Source organism: Camarhynchus parvulus, chromosome 1A (genome assembly GCF_901933205.1).
Source record: "Camarhynchus parvulus chromosome 1A, STF_HiC, whole genome shotgun sequence".
NCBI classification, from domain to species: domain Eukaryota; kingdom Metazoa; phylum Chordata; class Aves; order Passeriformes; family Thraupidae; genus Camarhynchus; species Camarhynchus parvulus.
Window position 1 is genome coordinate 22,200,291 of NC_044586.1, and position 18,664 is coordinate 22,218,954.

The 18,664-nt window shown below is 44.6% G+C and overlaps 1 protein-coding gene across 2 annotated transcripts in view; it reads right to left on the reverse strand.

Annotated features, from left to right (window-relative positions):
* The window catches only part of TMEM184B (transmembrane protein 184B), a 30,471-nt gene that overhangs the window by 3,184 nt on the left and 8,623 nt on the right, over nucleotides 1-18,664 (reverse strand). Inside the window, exons 2-9 of one of the 2 annotated variants that reach the window (XM_030960297.1) lie at nucleotides 14,370-14,630; nucleotides 11,930-12,095; nucleotides 8,582-8,672; nucleotides 7,973-8,048; nucleotides 4,339-4,430; nucleotides 3,882-4,051; nucleotides 1,753-1,947; nucleotides 867-890 (exon numbers count right to left, since the gene is read on the reverse strand). In XM_030960297.1, coding sequence (XP_030816157.1) covers nucleotides 867-890; nucleotides 1,753-1,947; nucleotides 3,882-4,051; nucleotides 4,339-4,430; nucleotides 7,973-8,048; nucleotides 8,582-8,672; nucleotides 11,930-12,095; nucleotides 14,370-14,570 — 1,015 coding nt within the window. In that variant the 5' untranslated portion in view covers nucleotides 14,571-14,630. The remainder of the gene's footprint in view (nucleotides 1-866; nucleotides 891-1,752; nucleotides 1,948-3,881; nucleotides 4,052-4,338; nucleotides 4,431-7,972; nucleotides 8,049-8,581; nucleotides 8,673-11,929; nucleotides 12,096-14,369; nucleotides 14,631-18,664) is intronic. The other variant, XM_030960298.1, reaches the window with a different exon arrangement.

Sequence of the window (18,664 nt, forward strand, 5' to 3'; positions counted from 1 at the left end):
TACCAGTGGTGCTCCTAAACCCAGACACCGTGAGTCAAGTGAATCCACCACAGCACCAAATGGGGGACATAACACGAGAACGGGACATACCCACAGTGACAACCTCCACTACACACTACTGGTGCTGGCCTGGGTGTGCAATGAATACAGTTAGGTAGGGAGGTGCTCCTCTAAACACTTTCAGAAGACAAAAACTAAGTAAATTCTAAAAATATAGGAGAAATGGCATTTGCCATTCCACTCACCGCAAATTAAGACTGCTAGGTGGTATCAAAGTGCCCATGGGAAAGAGATTATACGAGTAAAAAGCAGCACAAAGTAGGGAAAAGAGGGAAACAGGCAGTACTAGAGGCAGAACTACCCCAAGTGTAATGATGACACCATAAAGAACGCAGCAGATGGAGAATGTACCACCCAAGTGCTAAGCACAGAGGGAAGCGGTGTCTCCTAGGAGCTGCCATGTCTCATGGCTTCTAGGTTCCATTTCCAGTGTGGGCTTCTGGCTCTGCTCAGTTCTGGGGATGAGCTCCCTAGGGAACCCAAATATGTTGATCATCTGTGGCAATTATAAAGTGAAGGGAGGCTGGGGTGAGAGCAGCTCCTTTGAGAGCCTGCACAACTCTTCAGAGACATTCCCAGAGCTCTGACACAAATGCCCTAAAGCTCTGCATTAATGCCCACGCTGCTGTTTTACTACTTGTAATCCAGACAAGCCTAAAGCAGCTGTGTGAGGCACTGGAGTCACAGACTTGCAAGGAAAGGGGAACAAGGGGCAGGGCAGGTTGTGGGCAGGCTGGGAATCAGGAGAGAACAGCATCCCAGCTAAAAACCAACTCAGACAAAGACACAAAGCATGCTGTACCTACCGTATGGCCCATATGATGGAACAGCTGCATCAGGGACCAGTGGCCAAAGCAAGGGAGAGATAAAAGGAAGAGGAGAGAAAGACAGAGACAGAGGAAATAACAAGAACTGAACAAGGCCCACTGCAGAAACATTCCCCACTGTACTGACCTGTAGTTTACCCTTTCATCACCCAAAGATTTCATCTCCCCCCACTGCAAACACCGTTCTTCCAAAACCTCTGGGGCTGGCTGGAATGGAGGGGTCACCTACACTGACACTGCCCAAGGGCTGCTGTGTTCCAGTACCTCAGTACAGATCTCCTCCAGAAGGAAGCCCTTTATTTGGAAAGCACTGCACAGACTAGGCACGAAACCCCTTTTTCCCAGAGATAACATTCATCTTCCCCAAAATAAGAATCTTCCTTATAGCAGCCCAGCCCTCACAAAGTCATTACAGGAAGATCCTCCTCTGTGACAAACATATTGCCAAAGCACAGCCTCATCTTCCCAAGCCAGATTCAAAACAGAGCCTGTTTTAGGCCCTGTCCCTCCTGCCTTCAGTCTGTTACACAATCTGGAGCAATGGAGTTCCCCTTTGGGGAGACAGGAAGAAGGACAAACCCATTCTACCGAAACAATGCAACATCTTACAGCCCTCAGGTCTGCAACAAGTTGTCGTGGGTGGCATACTGGGGAACTGAAAAGGGAACAGTGCAATTCAGTCAAGGTTTCTGCCCTGGAGAGCTGTTGCACAATACATCTGTTCAGACACCACACAGGAGGGGATGTGGTGTTTTCCAAGCTATCGGGTTGGGAGTCATATCAGTGCGCTGGCTGCCTGAGGGACCAGCCTCTACCCAGTCTCACTACCAAAGAGACAAGCCATATGCACTGGCATGCTTCCTACCTTGGGCATCAATCCTCTTGTCCACATACACTTTGTATGTGAAGGCATGGCGCAGGGCAATGGCTGCAAAGAACATCTCCACACAAATGATGAAGTCTTGATAGCCAGCAGCTACTGTGCCTTCACCCACAGACACATTAGCGGAGTGGATTTTGGGGATGGCACCACACTTTTCCAAGATGGCCAACAGCATCCCTAAACAAAGTAATAAGTTCATGTAAATGTGCAGAACACATGGTCTCACGGTAACTGTACAGAATGGAAATAGCTGTTTGTGCTGTATGTCCTAGACACAAGCCCACTCACCATAGGAGCTACAAACACGCACCTATGGTCACTTGTACAACAGAGAAAGGAAGAATAAAATGAGACAAATACATTTAGGCAAAGAATGTTCAAACACTGATCCTCTTCTGTCCTCAACTGACACATAAACTGTGGAACTAACTGCTGTAGGACTTGATTAAGTCCAAAAGGGTAAGAGAAGTCAGATATTTCTGTAAGCAATCCTGTGATCTCAGTGTTGTCCCAAAATAAGTTCTTTCACGCAGTGTGCAAGAGGCCAATCCACACAAAAGGTCAAGGTATTTGGCTAATTTACAGTTTTGCACAGAAAGGGGTGCTGGCTGGCAAATCCACAAAGCCAGCATGATGACTACCAAAGCTTTTTGCTATTTATACACTTTGCCAAACAAAGCCACTCATGTTCCTTGGCTAAAAATTAGCTAATTCTCTTTTTAATTAGCATTCTGTCTTCTATTGGTTAATGGATCTCTCCCTGCTCATGCTAATTAGTCTGCATGCTCAGTGTCTCTCTCCTTTCGAGCTGGTGGTTTCCTGGGTCACTGGCCATGATCTCCCCCTGCCAGAATTACCTTTTACTCTGTTGGAGCTGATTCAGCACAGTTGCTGAGCTGTCTTTATTAGTTTCTTCCTTACCTTGAGGGTTCTGCCAAATGTCTTTGTGGTTTATAAATTCTGCATTCTTCGTGTCCACTATCTGTGGTACATCCCCAAGCTTTGTTAACCTCCCCTGAGGTCACTGAAAAATGTTGATCCCTAAACCTTAACAAGGCAGTTCTACTGTCAAGTAATTTGTCTTTCTAACACCTGGACATCACTTGGAGCTTGTTTGTTAGCTCCTGTTTCACAGATTAAACCTCTTTTCTTGTTGATTAGACTTGAAAGCATACAAAGATCAAACACCAAAGAACATCCTTTCTTAAGAAAATTTTGACATATTCCACATTTTTCAGCATCAGCACTTGCACTAGCTAGAACAAAAACTAAAGTAATAGAACTTTTCATTTAAGCATATTAGTGTTTTTGACACATCACTGTAAGAAAGAGGTTTCTCCCTGTCCACAGCTTAGTGGCTGAAGAATTTCAGAGAAGACAAAGTGTGTGACCAGATGCCCCAAGATGATAAACCACCCAGCTTATTAGTTTGTCTGTAAACAGGGAGGATGGGCTATACTCCAATAGCCTGAATTCCACCTAAGTTCCTACTCAATTAGTCTTTGAAGTGCAACTCAGTAAACCTAAGTAGGGCATTGAACAGGGAAATGCTTAGAGCCAATTAGTCAGAAGCACTAAGCTTAGGTGGAATTTCAACTTTTGGACTGTGCCTCTGCTTCATGTGTATGAATTCTGAGTGTCCTTCTCCCAGCAGCGGTTCTGTGGCAGTACACACGGCATCCAGCCAGCTTGCTCCTTCACATACACCACAGACATACCATTAAAATTTTAATTTTAGAGCACTAAAAAAAGTACTAAAACTTTTTAGATGTGTCACTTTAATCAATAAAATGGCAGCATGCAGATAAAATGTTGGCAGCTTGTGCTTTATGATTGTTTCAGGAATGCAGAAAACTCTTCACTCTATCAGCTGATTTTGCCAAATACAAGTTCTTGTGCACACACAGGGATAATAAGGATTCAGGAGCATATAAACAAAAATTAAACCGTGCAAAACAGCTTTCCCAGAGAAAAGCAATGAATGACTATAAACCAAATGGAATACAGGAAGACATCTTGTCTATTAATCAACATCTGCTCTATCAACTCTTGTGTCTGAGCCCCTGCAGAGAGCTCTTTATGCCTACCAAGGGGAGGGAAAAGCAACTCACCTTGCCAGAAGGACAGGAAGATGACAGATTTCACCATGAAGAACTTGAGGACTGGGCTATAGGGACTGAGCAGCTCACGTGTGGCAAAGTAGAAAAGGAAGAGGGCATACAGTGCCAGGCTGACAGAGATGTTGTAGATGATCGTCACATAGAGGTAGCCACTGGTTACACTGAAAAGAGAAGATATATATGAATGCCTGAAACTTCAGCATGTTTTCCCCTTGCCACTGTCAATGGAAAGTTCCAAGAGTCCATTTCCTTCCTGCCTCCCTGTCCCATTTCCACCTCCAAACCAAGGTAGAAGAAACATGAAGCTAAAAGAGGGCTACTTCTGCCTTCTTTTCTCATGCACATCAACCCATGTACTCCCATTTTTTCCCAGCACGCACAGAGACAATCAGCAAAGCCAGGCAGAGAAAGGGCAGCCAAATCTTGCATGCTAAATAAATAAACTTACTCAAAGTCACCATCCTGGTACTTGCCAAAGGCCTGAAGGATGACTGTGCTGATCGCCATGAGGGGCTTCACCACACAGAACTGCAAGGTAGCCTACAGGAATGAGAGGGGAGCAATGAGAAGGCAGGTGGTGCAAGAGGACAAGCTGCCAACAGCATCACAATGGAGTGTCCACTGGGACCACTCAGCAAGGCAGTGCAACCCAGCCCCAACAAGATGTCTGACCCTGCCACTTGCTAATTGATTGTGCTTGAGGACTGCAGCACCCAAGAGGAGATGAAGGAGTTTCAGAAGATGTACATGTGCTACCTACTTGTCCAGAACAGGAAGAAAAACCTCTCTGTAGGGTTGTTCCTAGAAGCTGTGAGCCCCACTCTTCCAGAGCTGCTTTTCACAGGCTGTGCTGCAGCACATTTATGCACTGTAACAGTACGAAAAGTAAAAAATCTCACACTGTGCTATGGCACAGACACAGCAAGTTTAACAGAGACATACTGGAGAAGGAAAGCAAACTCCAGTCCACAGCTGTCACAAAGTTAGGCAAGAAAGTCCCCTGGATCAGAGGGGAACCCCACTGTTTGAGGAGGAACTTTTGACAACTGCCACAATATTCAGGCGTTTTGTAAACATAGCAATGTGTGTTGCCACACACAAGTTAAGAGCTATTCTGTGGTCATCCACATGACCTTTACTGAGTCTCCCCAGAGATTCCATGGCACTTGGGACCAGCTCTATCCGTTCTGCCCGTATAAACTACTACTCCTATTGGGACTGAGTGTTCTCTCAAAGCCACTGCATTCCTCAACTTTCTGCAGATGTTGAACTTCAAAGTCCTAAAACAAGGGAAAGACTTATGGCCCTAAAAATGTCTCCCTGAAGAGATGTGACCTATGTCGCCGGTTGGCCACAAGGTTTTCGGGGTGAAGGAAGAGACGAGATGGGCTCCATGATCAGAAGGCTTGATTTATTAAGTTATGATATAAACATCTATTTTAACTATACTAAAAAGAAAAAGAAAAGGAGAGTTTCCAGAAGCTGCTAGCTACCTAAGAATAGAAAGTAAAGAATGATCAACAAACCTTGCTCTCTCGGACTGTGTCCGAGAGAGCTCAGTTCTGGATTGGCCATTATTTCCAAACACTCAATCTGGGCCAATCCAGAACTGACCTGTTGCATTCCACAGAAGCAGATAACCTATTGTTTATGTCTGGTTGCTGAACTTCTCAGCTTCAGCAGGAAAATCCTAAGAGAGGATTTTTCATAAAAGAAATGTCTGTGACAGACCTACGTCCCCCTGAAGGAGGCTAGAAGAGCCTGGGTAGGTGCTGACCTGTGTGCATGTGGGGAGGGCTATGTATGGAAAGAAAACCAAACAGTAATAATTGCTTTGGATACGATGCAATTTGTTAGTGGTCATAAGACTTCAAGGAGATTAAAAACCCCAGCACATGCCAGTTAGTGAGTCACTTTAAATATGTGAACTGGAAAAGGTCAAGCTAATTGGTAAACAACTCCATCCTCTGAGCTTCCCCTCCTTCTGATTTGGGGACATTTTAACCATTTCCCTGCAATCCAAACCACCACGTACTATTTTTAGCTGCTTCCCTAGAAGATGTTACAGCATATGGGAAGCACATGGATGGTGTGTGACCCATGTGTGAGGGTCACCAGGCAGAGGCTCAGCAAAGAATCTTGATCAAGACATCTTTAAGGAAACAAGCTGTTTGTATTTCACACCACAGACATCAGCACACAACCTCACTGCTGGAGGTCCACAGGCAACACAGGCAGACTGACTGACCCACAACAAGCACCTGCCTGAGAAAAATTGGGGGGAGATGGTGTGAAGGTGGTAAGAAAAAAAATTTGTAACACACAGATTCCTTCAGGATGAAAGGGACCAGAAAGAGCAGAAAATGGGCAGGTGGTGATGGGAGGCAAAAGAAGTGCTGGAGTTACTGAGAACAGGGATAAAAAGGGCAAGGTGTTCCTTTCAGCACATTCCTCTTCCTGATCATCACCATGGTGGATACTGCACAGGTCAGCACTGACATTTGTTCTGTTGCCCTTTCACATCAGCCTTCCCAGGAATCTACTTTGAAAGGTCTTCCCCAAAATTCTGAAAGTCTAGAAGTACCAGAAAGTGAACCTTGGCATCAACAATTTCTCACCAAGACAATATTTAAGTTCAAGCCAAGAAAGATGGAAGTATTTCAGCATCTCTTTGCAATACACCTCCCTCACAGCCTCCACAGCAGACTTAGCAGTTAGCAACGGGCAGGCATGAGTAGAAAAATTGCTGCTAGATACCAGCAAAAGGAAAGCAAAATATCTACCAAAGACAGAGTTACCAAAAGAGCTGCGATTTGTGGAGGCCATCAGAAAAAACACACCTTCCCCATACTCCAAGGTGTGCTTCTAGTCTTCACTGTTGTGAATAAACTTTCCAAACACAGACATGTGCAACCCAGGTAGTGACTGCAAGAAGCTGTGGGACATGAGTAGCAAGAAGTCTAAGAGAAATTATTTCACCAGCATTCATTCACTTTCATGGGTGTTACCTCTGCTTACAATATATTTAAAAGGTAAAAATTAGCATTAGGAGCAATAAGAATAGGTAATGCAGTGAATCAACCAAAGGGTGTCCAGATGAACCGCATGAGAAACAGCTGAAGCAACATGCTGGGTTCAGACTAGGAAAGAAATTATGAGGCATGAAAACAGAAAAGCTGTAAGGACAAAACATGGGGCAGGGACAAATAGAGCACATAAGCAAAAGAAGCAGTCCTTTGAAAATGGCCTCTTGTGCAGCACAGCTTAACACTGGATATTACCATGAGGCTGCACTGTACTTTTGATGTTCCTGCATATTGCTAAATACAGAAGATGGGCCATGATGTTCAGGAGAAGCCAGGGCAGATATCTAGACCTGCTGACTGAAATTACAATGACCTGAGCCCTTTCAAAGAACCAGACCTGCTTCACACTGCGTCCACAGAAACCTCCTGTGTTCATTTCAGCAGGTGAGCAAAGCCTTGAAATTCACCTGCTGTTTCATGACAGCCAGAGGTGACTGACCTGCAATGAGCAGACAAGGGCTGTACAGAGGTTTAGGCCTCCCCCATTCACCCACCCTTGACATACCCAGTTCAGCACAGACAGACACACATGGTGAGCAATACTTGGTTCCTCCTACAAACCAATGTGTCATGCTTAACCTCCACCCCTCCTCAGCTCCAAACCACAACAGCAGCACTGGGAATTCAGGGGGCTGTTACACAACTGTGGGGTGCCTGCGACACAACACAGACATCAATTTCTTGGAGTTGGGACCTCTGTAATCCAGAAATTAAGAGCTTCTTTTCCTAGGATTAACATCAGTTCCAGGAGATAACTTGTGTCTTAAACTAAGGCCTTCCTGATGTGGGGTTGAGTAGAAAATGTTAAAATCATTCTTAACATATTTAAATAATTCTTAACACCAAACCAACCCTGAAACACCTCCTCTTCTCAGCAGTCCACAGGCCTCTCAAAATGCTATTAGAGCTCAGATCAAAGATCTCAGAAATTCAGCAGCAAAAGGCACCACTGCCACCCCCACACACTTTATTTTTGCCGAATGTCCCAGCCCATACCTGTTTGCAGAATCTCAGGAATCCAATTGAATATGTCTTTCCCCACAGGCAGCAAGTCCCATACACACAGCTGGACCTGAAAGAACCAACACAAGATGACAGAGTTCACAAGCAAGATTTGGGCAAGAGTGCAAGATTCCTAGCCTCTTTATCCACCTCTCTGTAGCCAAGTTGCAGGACTGGTGCTTTCTCCAACAATGACTGTAGTTACGGCCATACCCTCTTCTAGAGATGTGTCTAAAACAACATCCTGACTATACACTGCAATTTTTTTTTTCCTGTCACTGAATAGCATGGGGAGAAATATAGATCCTAGAGGAGACACACACAATCAACTGAAGACAGAAAAGATTTAAAGGAAGAGAAGGGTGTAGGAAAATAAACAAAGGAACGGGCAGGTGTCCAGAAAAACTGTGAATCAGTCCAGCTTGCCTAAGAGGATGTGATCAGCCTGATCTGTCTCAGAGCAAGGTAAATCATCATCATCCATGTTGCCCAGTTCCAGCAGACATTTGCCACCTGACACAGTTTTTCACGACAGGGATAGAGAAACAGTAGATGGGCACCGAAGGAGGACAGCGTCATGCTGTAAGCAGAGTAAATACTCACTCAATTGGTTTCCCTCTGATCTCAGACATGATGGAGCTCTCCCCTCCCAAGTACTCATAGCAGAGGCTGAGAAAGTTGTATATTACAAAGGCTGCAAAGACATCAATCACAGTAAAATGACAACCAACTTCAAAACAGGTGCAAGGACCAAAAGCACAGGCAACAGACCAAACATTAGCAGGGACTGCTTATGCAGCACCTTGCTCTTCAAAGCACCCCAGATTTTCACTGCATTTATCATCCTACCTCAGCACTCACAAGACTATCTGAATGGGAGTTTGGCCAAGGTCCCAGGCCAGTTCCATGACTCATGCCAAAAGGGTCACAGAACCATTTAAAACTGTGGTCGGTCTCTGTTTTATTTGGCATTTGTAAGATGCCATTCTTTACAGGGTTCCTGTGCATTATTCCAGGACATTACACTGGTACTAAATAATCTGGAAAAGGTATCTCTGATCCATCAGCCACATATTATCTCCTGTATTTAACCTTTTAGCTGATGAACACAGTTTGTCTCTGCCAGGTAACCAGGCTATAGACATAAGAGTTGGAGAAACAAAGAGTTTATAACAATCAGTGAAACTCTGTTTCTATGTCTTGTGAAGACTTTTGCAAAATAGGCTCTGTTCTTCATTTTCTCAAAAAGATAAAATTTCTTGTGTGCTGAATAAAATTCTCCTTAGGCCACCTCTTTTATGTCTTCCCCAGAAACCTGTTACAGATGACAAACAGACTGACCACTAACACTCTGCCCCATTTCAGTTCCCCATAACTACAGATGTATCTCCTTTTCATGGGATCCAAACTCACTTAAATGTGCATGAAGTGAGCCTGTATACACCCAGTCTGCCACTCTCTTGACTTGTTGCAATTGCTGTTGGACCCTCGAAGTTGTCAGATTTTTTAGGGCAAGGACTGTACTTCTGCATTTGACACAGACAGCCCAGGGCAAAATGACAGACCAGATGACCTTTCTTGCAACATTATATTCTATGGTCACCTGTGTCTGGACACTCTCTGGAATGACAACACTCCAAATCCTGGGTTTTGCCCCAAATAACTGGGATAGAAACAGCAGTCTCAAGGAACTTTAAAATAAGAACAGAAACTTAATAATGTACTAGACTGAGAAGCTGATCTCCCAAGCAGCCAGTTATTAGACCTGAGGTCAATTTTTCCACATGAATGATCTTCCAAAGTCAGACAAATTCTTCTATAAGCATCTAAACTATGCCCTGGCAAAGAGATACTCCACTGCCCCCAAAACACTTACAATCTCAAAACACTTACTTATGGCTTATAGATGTGTCTAGCTGGCAAGACTGCTATGGCACATAAAGCCAGGGGTATACATGCTTCTACGTATGTAATTGGGATATTGTTACTCTATCTGTAATCCTTGTTATTGAACAAAATTCACACAGTAATAATTTTGCCAAAGCTTTAATTAGGACAGAAAGCACCAACCACAGAAAAATTATTTAAATAACTGTGGTAACCCCTTTTGCCTTCAATTTTCCTGCAACTTAGCTGACAGCACCCAGAGGAAGAAAAGCTAAGCTTTTCCTATTGTCCTTCAGTGACCCCTGCCCTCTGATGTGGTCATTACAATACCAGCTGCCCATTCCTCAAGCACTAGGGAAAAGATGACATCAGAGGAAGAAAACAAAACAAAACAAGAGGGAGAGATATCTGCCCATTCACCCTCAAAAGAAGCACTAACTAGCAAAGCTCATCAAACCAGCAAGGAACTCTTCTCCCATTCCCATCCACATCCATCAGATGGTATTCATGATATCAACCAAAAAAACCCCAAACAAACCCTACTTGTGTCAGTGTTTCTGACACCCTGGTTGGTATAGAAGCAGTGACATGAAAGAGTAAAACCAGAACAGGCTCCTCCTAACACACACTACAAAATACAGTCCGTAAATGGCTTAAGATAGCTTTCAAAATGTACTAGTAGAGTCTTCTTCCTCCATTCCGTAATAGCCCACTTTGCAATGTAAAACCTTTCTAAAATATAAAGAAGGTGGATGGCAAGAGACAAAAAGGCTATTTTGAGCAATCCCCAGAAAAAGTGAGGGAGAGAACCTGCTTTCCAAAGGTGTCTTCACCTCCACTTGTAGTTTTCTCACACAGGCCAACCTGCCGAGGTGAACCCTGGAGCACCGGCAGCTTCCTGAGCAGATGCTCAAATGCTTGCAAACTCCCAGGGCAAGAGAGGCAGAGGGACAGTGGCTGTTACTAGGAGAGGAGCAGGCTTCCTGCTAGACCCAAACACATGCACAGGGCGGGGAAAGAAAAAACCCAGGCCCCAAACAAAGATGCTTTCTTGCATCATGTGTGCGCATTTGCCATCTGCTGCTGCATCCAGAGCATTGCTGTGGACGTGAAGGAAGGCCTGCTGGTCTCTTCAGCTGATTTACTTGTTCACATGGCCAGGGGCAACTCTCTGCATTGCAGATCTCACCAAAACAACTGGACCAATGATTTAGGATTTAAGAGGTTATGGTGATAAATTGTCCTCAAAAAGACACTGCTAGAATGCAGTATCTCCTGCTGAGTGGGTAGAGGCTTCTTACAGGATGAGACCAGGAGGGAAGTTACAATAGCATTTACAGGAAAGTAACCATTTCCCTCACATACACTGCTAGTGGTATTACATCACTGCAGCAGACAACCAAAACCAAGCAGGTGCTCATCCTGAACATGGCACCCTCTCTTCCACAGGACTCCAAAGCACTTTACACTTCACCAGCCCCAGCACATGGCCACTGTGCTACCCTGTGCAAGCACACAAATGGCCCCAGGATGGGACCAGAAGAATACACTGCTAACAAGCTGCACCAGGAACACAGGACAAAGCAGTGTCTGGCTGCTAAGTGCTGTTAAAAGAGGCAGCAGCTAAGCAAAATGTCACTTTCTAACACCCAGATACCATCAGATTTTTTGGCTTCACCAAAAGCTTTTACATTCTTGAAGCAAAGAACCCCAGAAAATCATAAACTTAGTCTCTACAGAACCCCGGAGGGAAGGCTTGTGCTCAGAGGCCAGTGAGGGAGAGGATCAAGTTGGACTGGGCTTTGAGCAACCTGATCAAATGAAAGGTGTCCCAGACCACGTCAGGGGTGCTGCACTAGATGATCTTCAAAGGTCCATCATGAGACAAACCATCCTACCATTCTATGATTTTCAGTCACTAAGCAAGCCATGGTCATCCAGTTAGGCACACTATTCAGTAGGTGATAGTGATGCTGTCTCCAGAAATGCTGTTTTCAACCAGAAATAAAGTTCTCTCAGGGCAGAGACTTCCCACCCCCCATTTTCAGCCTGACCCCTCCTTACCTTCATAGCAGTCCCGCACTGTGCCAAAGTAAACATAGTACTGGTCATTGGTGAAGAACAGGAGGCTGAGCCATGAGTCAAAGGCATAAATGGGCACGATGAAGAGGATCCGCACGATGTAGCGCTGTTCGTTTGGGCAGCTGTAGCAGCGGAGATGCATGTAGATCTGAGAGACGGACACGGGAGACAGGGATCAGCGGTACATGGAGCACAGAGGAGAAAGCAGAAATGGAGAGTCAATTGGGCCAGGAAAAACAAACTCACAAAATCACCTCTCGACTGCCTCCAGCAGCCTCAAGGTGATGAACATAAAAGAAAAGATAAATCACTGTTATTGTATGGCATTGATATAGCAACCCTTAGTTTGCAGACAGGGGGAAGGAGAGGGAAGAGAAAATGGAGGCATTTCTAATCTAGTTTCTTATAGGGAATTGATTTATTTTTACATAACCTTGCCCACATTCTTTTTGTTCATACCTTTTTTCCCAGACATCAGTTCTACAGTCCTGCTATCCTCTTTTAAATACCTAAGATTCATTACACTGCAGGCTGCTTTGCTCTGAAAAACACACTTGTTGTGAAGACTCTCTCTTTTGGCTCTTTTGGATGCTTTCGAGACTTTCACCTGAAACAGCCTAAGAGAGCCCTTTACAGCACATCCCAAAGCTGATAAGCCACAGGCCATCTGCTCAAAAGGTGTTACTCTGCACATGGGTGACAGCACAGCCACAAAGGGTCAGCCATCAAGGGAGCTCTGAGCTCATGCAGTGTGCTCAAAGGAACCACAGTTTGTTCTGACTGCACACATGCCGATCCCTCTAAGTCATTGGCTGGGGGGAGCACAGCATCCCCACCCTTCCCTCTCCCACCACTCACAGTTTCTTAGCCATCATCAAATCCCACACTTAAGATGCTTTTTTACAGATACCCACCTCCTGAAAAGGTACTGACCACAAGCACACCCTGAAGATGAGCACAACCCCTGCAATGCCCTAATAACACAGGCAGAGCTTCAGCACGATTTGTGGGTGCACTCTCTTGACCACAGAGTCAGGAGAGGCAAGGCCTCTGTAGAGCAATTCCCACTGAGCTGCTGTCCCAGCTGCTGGAATTAGTAACAGCCAGCTGATTACATATGTGGCTCACCACTGACTGTTCTGCTGCCTGAAGAAGTACAAGCATTTGTTTGAAGCTCTGCCCTGCATTTTGGGGTGCTGTGAGGATTCTCCAGAGACTAAAAAAACATATACTCTCATCTTTCCACTGTAAGGGAGAGGGGCTTGTGCCTCCCCAGCTGTCTGTTTCTTGTTCCTCCCTGGTCAAAACTGACTGAAGGGCTCAAAAATACATCTGTTTCCTTTCCCTATGAAATGCTCAAAACCACTTCTGATTCCTCTTCTTAACCCATGAGGAGCTCATGCAAAGCTCATTTCCTAAGAAGAACAGGTTGAAAGTAAGCTAACAAACCTTAGAGATATTTTTGCCTTGCGACAATCCCAGTGATACATCTCATCCAGCACAGAGACAGCTGACACCAGAGTTCAGATGACTCCAAGCTTTGCCCTTGGGATGTCAGAAGAGCCCAGTGATCCGTGTGCCTGGGAGAGCACAGGAACTGCTGCCGCGTAAGAGGACAACAGCGCGTTTCAATCAGCAGTGTCTCTCTGGCACTGACCTCTGTGGGTTTCTTCAGAGAAGGCCATTAATGCCTAACTGTGCATTGCTATACTGCACAGGAAAATTTCTTCCTACCCTCAGCAGGTGATCAATTTGACAGGAGGATCCATGGCACTTGTAATTGTTACCCAAGCTGGTGAAACTGCAGGTGTTACTCTTATTCATCTGTGACTAATCCATTTTTTACCTTCACTAGCCCCTGTACTCCATCAACAGGCTGTACTTCTCTACATTCTAGTCATCACTCTGGAATCTACAATCCAACAGGTATAAAACATGGGTTGATAAATAACAGGGCTTGTGTTTCCCCACTGTATTTTTCAGTTCACATGACAACTGCATGAAAGAGAGGTAGAGAACAGGATGCAGGGTTTGACTTACTCAGGCTCCCAGGACACCTGCCCCAGAGAGAGGGGAGGAGGAAAAAATTAAAATTAAACATTTCCTGCTACTCCTTTCCGCAGCAGAGTTCAGCCTGTGGAATCCACTGGCACAGGAGATCAAAGGAGGAATGTCAAACAACAGGTGACTAGGATCTTTTAGCTAGCAGCTGATACAATAAAAAATGGCATTATTCAGCTAAAGACCTGTGAAAGGATGACCTAAGATAACATATCTTTCTGCAAACCTTCAAGAGATGGTCAAATGTTTTATACCTGCTAGTTTTAAAGAGTATGCTTCCTCTCCATTCACACTATGGAAATGGTCTGTTCTTCATATGGGGAAAAGGAAAGGATGAGAAGTACAAGTGACAGGGTTTTACCTGATGGCAGGTGATGAGCAAAGCTGTCCATACAAAGAAACCTGAGATAGCCTGAGCAGCAGTGGTCATGAGAAATATTGGCTGCTCCACAGCCGTGGGGCTGCCATCCTCTGGCATCCTGGAGAAGTTAGGAGCCACAGCTGGAGTGGTGGCAGTTGACCCCAGTCTGGGGGCTGCAGTGACATCAGTCATCATAATCATGGTGCCTTTTGGTGTGAGGTTCCAGTTGGGATTGCTAAAGAGCTGCCCACAGGCCAAGACCTGTCAGGGAAGAGAACCACAAAGCAATTGAACCCAGCTGAAAGGAGTCAGGAATGTAACAGAAATTTGCATCTCTCACATGCCTTCCACCAGGCTGCTCACACGCTTTGTGAACAGGACCTGGGTGAGTCTGTCACTGCCACCCCTTGTGATATAACAGATCATGTGGTACTCAGGAACCGCTGACAGCCCCCCGGAGATCATGAAATCTGGCCACTCCCATCATCACCCCCCTTCTGCAATAAAAATATATAAGATGAATATAGCATTCACCAGAGATCACAGAATCATAGAATGGTTTGGGTTGGAAATGAACTTAAAGACCATCTAGTTGAAAGCCCTGAGCTATGGGCCAGGGACTCCTCCCACTAGACCAGGTTGCTCAGAGCTCCAACAAACCTGTCCCTGAACACTTCAAAGGATGGAGCATCCCTAAGTCCTCTGGGAAACCTGTGCCACTGTCTCACCTCTCTCACAGCAAAGAATTTTTTCCTAATATCTAAGTTAACCTACTCTCAGTTTAAAGCCATTCCCCTTAGTCCTATCACTACACACCCTTGTAAAAAGATCAGACGGAAGTATCTAAACCATCCCTACTGGAAGATGACAGGCACTCTTAATTTAACATCTCTATTTTCCATAAGAGTACAGGCTATTCTGCTGTGTCCTGGTGTCATGGTCAGCCTGCCAAGCAGCAACAAGCAAAAGAACATTTGCCACAGTGTCCCTGTGCAAGAAGGGGGCAGGGGGAAGAATATCCTAATTCATCCAGCAAGCAATGCCCACCTCTCCTACAGCCATGCTGAAAACCACACTCAGCCCAAAGCACTCTCATTGAAGGATATGCACTGAAAGCTCTTCTCACTTTGACAGTGTGAACAGCATGAAAGTCATGCTTTTACCAAAATTTGTATGGCATGGTACATTTAGCCAGCCTGTTATTAATGTTACTAACTTTGCATTGTTTTCTACATGATGTGAATTTAACCTGATTGGCTTTTAAAAGCTGGCTGACACATAAAAACACATACGGAACACAAGAATATGCAAGATTTCAAAACAGCATGACCCTTGGCCATTTCCTGGTTAAAAAGCTATCTTCTTTCAATGGAACAAATTCTTGAAGGTCTAAGATCTAAAGTAGCTATTATTTTCAATTTGGACATAAGCAGGCTCTAGTGTGACCTCTGGATTGTAGGAGGATAATCCACTTAAACCAAGATCACAAGCAGGCAGCCATTGGTTCTATCCATTAGAAGAGCTGCTTCTGATCCCCCTATCAAAGGGAACAGCATAATATTTCCTCCTTCTGATAACCTCCTAATATTTTTCAGAAGAGCACTTCTATAAAAGCTCAAGTCATTGCTTTTACAGGCCTTTATGATCAGTGGATAGAAAGGGCTTCAGAAAGGCCAATGATCCATTGCCAGAGTTTACAGCTGCACCAAGGAAGGACACATCTGTCATCTACTGACAGGTTGTTACAGAACATAAAAGAGAATATATATTCACAGTGGAACTGCCCCAGCCCTGCTCCACCTGAAGCCACAGCACAAACTAGGGAACAGGTACCCAGTAAAAGCAGAGTGCCAGTAGCAAGTCCTTTCCACATGCACACTAAGGCACAAAAATGGCCCCTTTAGCATACGCTTTTCCAAAACACACACTCGTATCACCAGTGTGCAGCAGTCTGCTCTTACCTTATGTCACACTCCACCTCCTTTCTGCTTCCTTCCATGGGGGAAAAAGAAAAGTCCTGGGAAACACTCAGATTTGTTTAAGCATGTCTTACTATAGGTGGAGCTGCACAAGTGCTGTGCTTTAATTTACAAACTAATCATCAAACTTGGCTTTTCTTTGTTCTTTCCAATAGATCCCTGCTCTGAGTTACAGCTTTCCATAACTGCATGTACAGTAGGATAATTCCTCTCCAGTCCTGATCAGTACAGAAAATGTAACTTAAGTTTTGAGCTTCTAAGCATACACACACACACATTTCATCATCTGTACTATATCTAAATATTTCGAGAGATGGAGGCTGGGTGGAGATGTCACAAGTTAGCAAGGCTTTTATTGCTTTTAAAAGAAAGGGATTTCTACCCAAGTAACTTCTGAAGCAACCAAATATGCAGAGTGCTGAGAGTGCTTCCACAAAGCTCAAGAAGGGCACATATAAAATGAAATCAGAGCAGATGCACCTGTGGTTAACCCAACTCTAAATAAAGTCCAGCCAGCTGCAGTCCCGCACATCTCAGTGCACTTTGGGAGCTATGCAAGACAGGAAGCTGCTAAGCCCTTCCAAAAGTTCATGGGGGAGAGGATCTGTACAGCAGACCACAGGTGCCAGGAGAAACAGGACCTGGACCTCCACACTCTAGCTAATCAAACCACATCAGCAGCAACGACCCAAATGCAGCAGCAGTAACATCAAGAGAACTGAGGATCTGAAAAGGAATTCTTCTGTGTCTCTGCACTCATTTAAAAATAAGTAAAAACAGCAAAAAGTGATCAACAAGCATTTTGTCATGACAAGGGTTATGTATTCATAAGCAAGGTCAGTCATAAATTGAAGTTGTGTATGTAATCTTAACACTGCCCCCTTGTGATTATACATCAACAGCCATTAATTACAGGATTGTGCATAATTCTTCACCTAATCCCCTTCAATTAACTTTTTCCACCACTGTGTTCTGAAAGAAAATATACAAACTCTCTTACAAAACAGGGCTTACATCTCCTACCCAAACCACCTCACCCATGAGCACTCAGGGCTGCCCCTGAGGACAGCATTTTATTTCCTTGACACCTTTTATTGGTTCTATGCATCAGTTTGCAGCTCATTCTCCTTGCTAGTGAAACATGAAGGAACGCTGTACTCCAAAATGCCACAAAATTAACATAAGCCTTCCAAATTATCCCTTCTAATCTCCTCAAGTCCCACACACCACAGCTACAGTGACAGGTATAAGTAGTGCACAAAGCTGCTGTTATGAAATTCTACAGTATGCAAGAAGCTGAAGCTGTAAGAGCAATTCCAGTCTATACTTAAGAAACAGGTAATAGCACAGATGACTGGTGTCTTAATCAGGAAAGTGGATTTCAGCTCATTCACTGCCACCAGCTCAGTCTGCTAGCTCCTATTCTGCCTTTTTAAAAAGAACATTGTGAGGGTGGGCTGTGGCAACTCATCTCAACAGGCCTTGCTTCTGAGATGTCTCTTCCCACTGTGCAACAACACACAGGCCCAGAAAAGTCCAGAAAAGGTAGTGCCTGGGAACATGTCACAACACAAATACTGCCTTTATAAGGTACAGATCCAGTACCTTGGTATCAGCAGCTTCCCTCTTACACTGTGAATGCGTTTTGACATTTATTTCTTAGACATCTACCTCCATCACAGCCCAAGCCAGCACCAAAACACACTTTCCTGCTTACTCTCATGCCTGGGTAAAAAGGTACTTCCCAACAGTCATAAAGCTATTCCCTATTCACCTCCATCCCCTCCTGGCTGTGATCTATTTCCTGGTGCTCCTCCCAGCTGGCTGTATTTCTCTGTTGTTTCTTGTGCATTTTAAGCTCCCTAGGACAACCATCTTTTTGTTCTCTGTCCATACAGTTCCCAGCACTGCAAGGTACCAAACCACGAGGAGAGCGCTTGACATTACCATATGTCAAATCAGGGGCATTTGGAAACCCAAATTACTAATGCAATACAAACCAATCTAATGCATAATAAATTTTGAAGCATTTCTTACTCTTCTGCCATATCCTGTTTTCTCTTTCCACCTGTTTCATCATTGCTTTCAGTTCAAGGAAGAGTAAAGTTCCTTGCACACTTATTCTCCCTTTCTGGAGAGCTCTCCCAAACATATCAAAGGAAAATATTTCAGCATTTCTAGATTTCACTCTTGGAGCTTTCCCCATCTCTAACTGACTACCCTGCTTCCCCTGGAGGTAACCTGCAACATAACAGGACCACAACAGAGACCGGGAAAAGCACCAAACGTAGGAAACTGGAAACAAGCACACATAAA